This window comes from Lipotes vexillifer, unplaced genomic scaffold, assembly GCF_000442215.2.
Source record: "Lipotes vexillifer unplaced genomic scaffold, Lipotes_vexillifer_v1.1 scaffold680, whole genome shotgun sequence".
Taxonomy (NCBI): domain Eukaryota; kingdom Metazoa; phylum Chordata; class Mammalia; order Artiodactyla; family Lipotidae; genus Lipotes; species Lipotes vexillifer.
The window spans coordinates 976523-983656 of record NW_006780838.1 but is presented as its reverse complement, the minus strand read 5'-3'; the positions used below and the strand labels follow the sequence as shown (position 1 = coordinate 983656).

The 7134-nt window shown below is 51.8% G+C and overlaps 1 protein-coding gene across 1 annotated transcript in view; it reads right to left on the bottom strand.

The window, feature by feature from the left end:
- CCDC92B (coiled-coil domain containing 92B) overlaps window positions 1-7134 on the bottom strand; it is a 16937-nt gene that overhangs the window by 3249 nt on the left and 6554 nt on the right. The window contains exon 3 of the mRNA XM_007454254.1: window positions 4205-4357. Within this exon, the coding sequence (XP_007454316.1) occupies window positions 4205-4357 (153 nt within the window). The remainder of the gene's footprint in view (window positions 1-4204; window positions 4358-7134) is intronic.

Below are 7134 nucleotides of genomic sequence, written 5' to 3'. Positions count from 1 at the left end.
GGAAAGAGATGAAAGAGAGGTGTCAGAGGCATAGCCTGAGCCCAATCTACCTGATTCTAAGCCCAGAGATCTTTCCAGTGTAAGCTTTGTGGCCTGGATTTGGGGGTTAGTTCAACCCTTGTGGGACTGAGGCTTGCTTTTGGGACTGGGGGGTAGTATTTGCCCCTTCCCAGAGGTGATGTACAAATATTTAACATGCCAACCAATCAGAGCCAGCCTGGAGGACCCCCGCTGCCCAGGGCACATTCTCTTTACTGTTTAGTTGGTGGGTCTGGGAAGGCTGGAGTGTCCTGGGCTGCTTGGGGACACTAAAGGGGGATTCAGGGCAGTGGCTATTTACCAATAGGACACGTGTGTTTCACTGTTGTCACAGCCAGGACTGCTGTGCCTGTGCTTTTTTCTGAACATGAGCCCTGCCCTTTCTAAGCTCTGGTTCCGCCACTTCCCCGCAGGGCGGGGAGAAGAGCTTCAAGGAGGACAGCGCCACCTGGTGAAGCAAAGCCTGCATGGCGCTCGGCTTGGCGCTGAGCGGGTGGGGCGGGGCAGCCAAGGGGCCCGCCAAGAGCACTGGTGCAGGAGCAGTTTCCTCCTATGCCGGCCTGTCTTCCCAGTCCCCAACCCTTAGATCCCAGAATGCCCCATCCCTCAGCCAGCTGGGTTTGATCATTTTTCCAGCCCACTCCCCACTCCCCCCAACTCCATCAGAGCTCAGGGGCTGGGAGGGGGGCAGGAGGGAGCCCAGGAGCCGCAGCTGCCTATGATGGAGGGCACCTGCTCAGGAGCACCTGGGTGTACCTGCAGGGATGCAGCCTGGTGCCCAAAGGGAGAAGGTGTGAACGTGGGGGTGGGGAAGGTAGCAGATCTCTGGGTCCACAGCCCAGTAGCACCAACAGAGAGAGAGTCACCCTGTGGGCCCTCTGTCTGTCCCTCCTTGCTGCCCTCACCAGGCTCTTCTAGGGACTAGGGGCTTTTCTGGAGGTGCCTTCTCTGGGGAGGCCAACAGTTGCCAGGAGACAGACAGCCTGGAGTGCCTGGGCCTTTTGCTGTGACCGGAGCCTGAACCTCCTCCCTGGGGTCCCTGGGAGAACTCTGATGCCTCCACCCCGCCAGGGCTTTGGCCCCTCCTCCAAGGCCCTGTGATGTAACCCAAGGGGCCCAGGACTAGGTTTGGGGATGTAGCCCAAGGGACTGTGGCTCTGTCACTAACTGCCTGTGGGCTTGTTTCTCCTTAGCCCTATAACCACTAGAGTTGAGGGTGGGGGGACAGAACCCCAGCTGGGCTCCACTCCCCCATCCATCAACTCTCCCTGCCCATCTTCCAGCCAGGGTCCCCACGGTTTAGATGAGTGTGCTGTGAGGTCAGACACACTGTGTGACCTCAGGCCAGTAACAGCACCTCTCTGAGCCTCAGTCTCCCCATCTATGAAATGGGAACAAAGTTGCACCCACCTCACAAGGGGCTGTTGCTAAGATTAAATGAGACAAAAGAAATAAAGGGCTCAATCTTGGGCCGAGTCGGCTCTTGTTATCATCCAAGCTACCTCCGCAACCACAGCACATTTACCCACCTCTCAAGCCCCTTCATTTTGAGTTGTCACGCAGGTTCTTCCCAAAGGCCTGCCCTCCTGGTTCCTACACCAGCCCCTCCCCACTCTTATCCTTTTCCCACCCTCTGGGTCCCTCTTTAATCTTTTTTTTTTTTTTTAATTTATTTATCTATTTATTTTTGGCTGCATCGGGTCCTCGTTGCTGTGCGTGGGCTTTCTCTAGTTGCGGTGCACGGGCTTCTCGTCGCAGTGGCTTCTCTTGTTGCAGAGCACGGGCTCTAGGCGTGTGGACTTCAGTAGTTGTGGCTCACAGGCCCTAGAACACAGGCTCAGTAGTTGTGGCGCACGGGCTTAGTTGCTCTGCGGCACGTGGGATCTTCCTGGACCAGGGCTCGAACCCGTGACCCCTGCATTGGCAGGTGGATTCTTAACCACTGTACCACCAGGGAAGTCCCAGTCTCTTTTTTTAAAATCGCCTTTGTCCTGCTCTCTTTTCCTCCTCACTCCCCCACCCGTTGGAGGGAGGGCCTTATTCAGTCATTTCAGCCCCAAGAGTGGGTGCTCCAGGCCAGCCTGGAGTTATTTTTATCCCCTGAATCAATACCCAAGAGGCTGCGGGCCCACACTTGTCTGAGAAGGGTGGTGGGGGGCTGAAGGATCTCCGTTCCTGCCTCTTCCACTTTCTTGGGATCCTGGCCTGTGTCCTGAGTGGAAGGACCCAGGTCTTCAGAATTAGGGCTAAGCAAAAAGAAATTAGAGGAAGAGCTACAGGGTCTTAGGGTTCACTCGTGTCAATTTTCCTTTAATGTTATTACTGCAGTGAAAAAGTAGCATCAGGCAGGGGTGAGATGGTGTGGGTCATCCCTGCCCCCTGGCCTGGCCTCTGCTGCCTGCCAGGCTTTGGGGGAGATTGCAGGGAGCCTGGTCTTGGCAAATGGCAACTGAACCTGTATATGGAGCTGAAAGTTAGGACTGCCGGCTTCTCGTGCCATAGAGTGAGAAGCCAGGCAGGTCACTTGAACCTTCTGGGCCTCAGTTTCCCCCTGGGGAATGGGGAGTCTTCCATGAGCAGGGGATGGAAAGGAGGTAGAAATCTGAGCATGTTGAGAGAATGGGCAGAAAGCAACAGAGGCATCACAACTGGAAGTGTGGAGCTCTGGGTTCTAATCCTGGCTCTGACACTAACATTGTGACTCTCTCTCTGGGCCTCAGTTTACCTATTTGTACAATGAAGAGGTTGGGCTGTTCCAGCTGAGACATTGAACGAATCATTGGCTCTAAAGCCTGCACTTGAAGACTCTGCCTGGGTGAGCATTTGGGCCAGAGCCCAGCCTCTGAGAAGGCTACACAGCTGAGGCTTGAGGTGCAAGAGCGGAGGTCAGGCATGCGATTTACATCATCCTTGGCACCTCCCTCTGTCCTGCTTACAAATCCAATTGGTTGCCAGATCCCTTCCTTCAATCTGCCTCCCACTGGTCCTCCCCTTTCCATCCCCCTTCATCTCTCCCCTGGACCTATCACTAGTCTCCTTGCCTCCTTCTCCCACCAATTCATCTGCCATACAACTGCTGGATTGAGTTTCTTTTTATTTTTTTTTTTAAGTTATATTTATTTTTGGCTGTGTTGGGTCTTCGTTGCTGTGTGCTGGCTTTCTCTAGTTGCAGAGAGTGGGGGCTACTCTTCGTTGTGGTGCACGGGCTTCTCACTGCGGTGGCTTCTCTTGTTGCAGAGCACGGGCTCTAGGTGCGTGGGCTTCAGTAGTTGTGGCATGTGGGCTCACTAGCTGTGGCTCACGGGCTCTAGAGCGCAGGCTCAGTAGTTGTGGCGCACAGGCTTAGTTGCTCCGTGGCACTTGGGATCTTCTTGGACCAGGGCTCGAACCCATGTCCCCTGCATTGGCAGGTGGATTTTTAACCACTGCGCCACCAGGGAAGTCCTTGGCAGGCAGATTCTTAACCGCTGTGCCACCAGGGAAGTCCCCCGGATTGAGTTTCTTAATGTAGCATGATTCTGCTCAAAAATCTTCAGTGGCTCCCTACTACCCAGGAGGACTTCTTAGCTGTCCTGATATTGGTCACAGTCTTCCATGATCTGTCTGCAACCGTTATTTCCCGGCAGCTTTAAGCACAGCGTTATCCAGTCAAATGGAGCTTTTCATGAGCTTTTGGTTTCCTACCTTCTGGGTGTGGCCATGCTGTTCCTTTCATTTGGAAAAAGCTTTCTCCACCCTCGTTGCCCCGTACTATCTCAGCATGTCTAAATCTTACTCAGCTCTCAGGGAGAGGAAGTGCTCCCTGCTCTGGGGAGCGTGGGATGCCTGGTCTCCTCCTCCAACACCCACGCCTCAAGCTGGACGTGGTCCTGCCCGTGAACTCCTGTCAGCCCTCTTCATTTTTTGTGTACCTTTAGATTACCTGTTGGTGTGTGTGTGTGTGTCTCCCCAACTAGACTGAGGGCTTCTTAGGGCTGGGAGGTGCTTGATGAACATTTTGTATCTCACTTCCCTAAGATTCAGTTTCCTCACCGAGAAAAAGGGGTGATCGAACACCTGCCTGGCAGGATTGTTAAGAGGCTTAGAGAGGCTCACGGTGGACACCCCATCAGGGACAGTGCTTATGATGATGACAGTCGCCCCCCGCCATCCCTCCAGGCCTCACCTGAGCAGCGTTTCTGCAGCCTCAGGATTTCCAGGTGCAGGTCTCGCAGCAGGGCCATCTGTTCTTTTTTCAGGAAGCTGATGTGGCGTTGCACGCTCTGGATCTGATGCTCCAGGGACACGGTATCCATGGCAACCCAGGCCTGGGCCCCACCTGGGGAGGATGACAAGGTGAACCCACATCTTCTGGGCCCATCCACCCTGCCAACCTTCAGGTCCTTTCAATTGTCTCCTTCAGTCTGGGGTCCTGTTGTACCAGGCAGATGATTCTGCCACTGGAGTCATTTGTATTTACTCACTGAAGCTTCATAAACAAGCGGTGTGTTGGCAGGAAGTATAATTATTCCCATTTAACAGATGAAGAACCAGAGGCTCAGAGGGAAATGGCTTTACTCCCTTGCCCCCATGTAACTTTAGCCTCTTCTGTATCTCTGAGAGGAAAACAAATGGGGCAGCAAAGTCAGTAAAGAGAGACAGACATTTGGGTTCTAGTCTGCTTCTGCACAAGCTGTGTGACTTTGGGCAAGCCCTCTCCCTCTCTAGGCTCTCAGTTTTCTCCTGGGTAAAATTAGGGAATTGTGGAGAGGATGAATGCTGAAGCCTCTCCAGCTCTGCCATCCCTCAAGCATCCCAGCTCAAGGGTGACCATCAATTGGCAGGGCAGTGTGATGGTTAGAGCACAACCCTCCGCCAATTCAATGCCATTTCTCTGATTTAACCTCAGCCCAGGGCTCTGGGCTCTTCCATGTCACAGAAGAGGAAGATCTGATGAATGTTTTATTAATACTGATCCTGTGGGCTGAAGGCAGGTGGTGGAGTCCCTTTTTCCAAGAGGAATGGGGGAGGGTCATATGGAGACATAAGCAGTAGATCCACGGTAGAAGCTTATGACACTGTGATGGCAGAGGGAGGCTTGCATCCCTGAGTCTTAGTGATGGCCTGGCTTTTCAGCGCTCTCTCTTCTGACCCTGCCCCTTTCCCAGTGAGTCTCTTCTGTGACGATCAGCATCTTGGAAAAGCAGGAGGCAGAGGGCAGCGGAAGCCGAGACCTCTGGAGTCCAGGACTCAGAGCTCATGCCTTCTCTGCCAGGGACTCCCAAAGCTTGTGATGGCCCTTCCTCCACCTGCCCTAGGAATTCCCTGGCCAGAGGAGAGGAAAACCAGCTGATGGATTGTTCTGTTTAGCAATGGTCCCCTTGAAACAGGCTTTCTGGTAAGCCTCTGCAAAGCAAGATTTTCATTTGTAGGGTCACATCCAGCAGGTGCACCTGAGAACCTCACATTCATAGTTTCCTCTCTTGGGGCCCCCCTTCCCTTGTACCTGTATGGCCTCCCTAATCCAACCAAATGGACTTTCACTTCAGCGGTGGTGGTGGGGGGGTGGCCCTTTGGCCTCTGGGAATCACTGGTTACATTTACTGACCATCTGCTATATTTAGGGAACTTTATGCACATTATCTTACTTCTGCCAACCACTCTTCAGTAGGTATCACCACCTCCATTTCACAAACAAAGAAACAGACTCAGAGCTGAAGTGACTTGTGCCAGTTCACGTGGTCAGTAAGTGGCAGCAGATCCAATTCTCCAACCAAGTCTTTTGAATCCAAAGAAGTTTCCCAGTATTTACACTGAAAACAGTCCTGGGTTTGAATCCTAGGTTTTTCGGTTCCCTGCTGTGTGACTTTGGGCAAGAAAGTTAACCTCTCTAAACCTTGCTTCCCCTCTCTGTAAAATGAGGCTACTAACAGTAGCAGCCCTAGGATAGTTGTGAGGGTTAAATGAAATTAGAAATTGCAGAGCATTTAGCATAGAACCTGGCTCAATCAATGCCTCATCCCTTCTCCTCCCTGTTTAATGTCTGAGTAGGTTAATCCCTGCCCTGATTTGCCCATTTGTTCATCATTCATTCATTCAATGATCTACTATTACCAACCGCTGTGCTGGGTACAGGGCTATAGTGATGAACAAAACAGTATTCCTGCTTTCTGCTCTCATGGAGCTCACAGGGCCAAGAGAAGAGAATCAAACAAATAAACAGGTACATCAAACAAACAAATAATACAAATAAATTTACAGTTACAATCTATAAGTGCTGTGAAAGGAACCTGCAGGGTAACGTTGAAAGAATATAAAGTGGGACCTAGTTTAGATCTGGGGTCAAGGAAGGTATCTTTGTGGAAATGATTTTAGGCTGAGGCACTTCCCTGGTGGCGCAGTGGATAAGTATCCGCGCTCCCAATGCAGGGGGCCCGGGTTTGATCCCTGGTTAGGAAACTAGATCCCACATTCATGCCGCAACTAAGAGTTCACGTGCCACAGCTAAGGAGCCCGTGTGCCGCAAATAAGGAGCCCATGAGCTGCAACTAAGGAGCCCACGTGCTGCAATGAAGACCTGGTGCAACCAAATACATATTTAAAAATAAAAAGAAATGATTTTAGGCTGAGACCTTGTGGTAGGCAGAATTCCAAGGTGGTCCCCAAGATTCCCAGCCCCTGATATATATACCCTCTAACATTATCCCCTCCCCTTGGGTGTGGGTGGGATTGTGAATATGATAGACTGCATTCCTCTGATTAGGTTATATGACAAAGGTGAAGGATTTTACAGATGTAATTAAGGTCTCCAATCAGTTGACTTTGAGTTAAAAACAAAAGGAAGATTATTCTGGCTGGGCCAGGTTCTAAGGGCCCTTGCTATAGGAAGAGATCTGAAGCGTGAGAGAAATTTAGCTTCTGGCCTAGAAGGGGTAAACTGCCATGCTGTGAGACAGCCTGTGCAGGAAGCCATAGGCAAGAACCTGAGGGAGGGCTCTAGTAGCTGAGAATGGTCCCTGATTGACAGCTAGCAAGAAAATGGGGACTCCAGTCCTACAGCTGCAGGGAAGTAAATACTGCCAACAACCTAAGGTATCTTGGAAACGGATCTTTCCC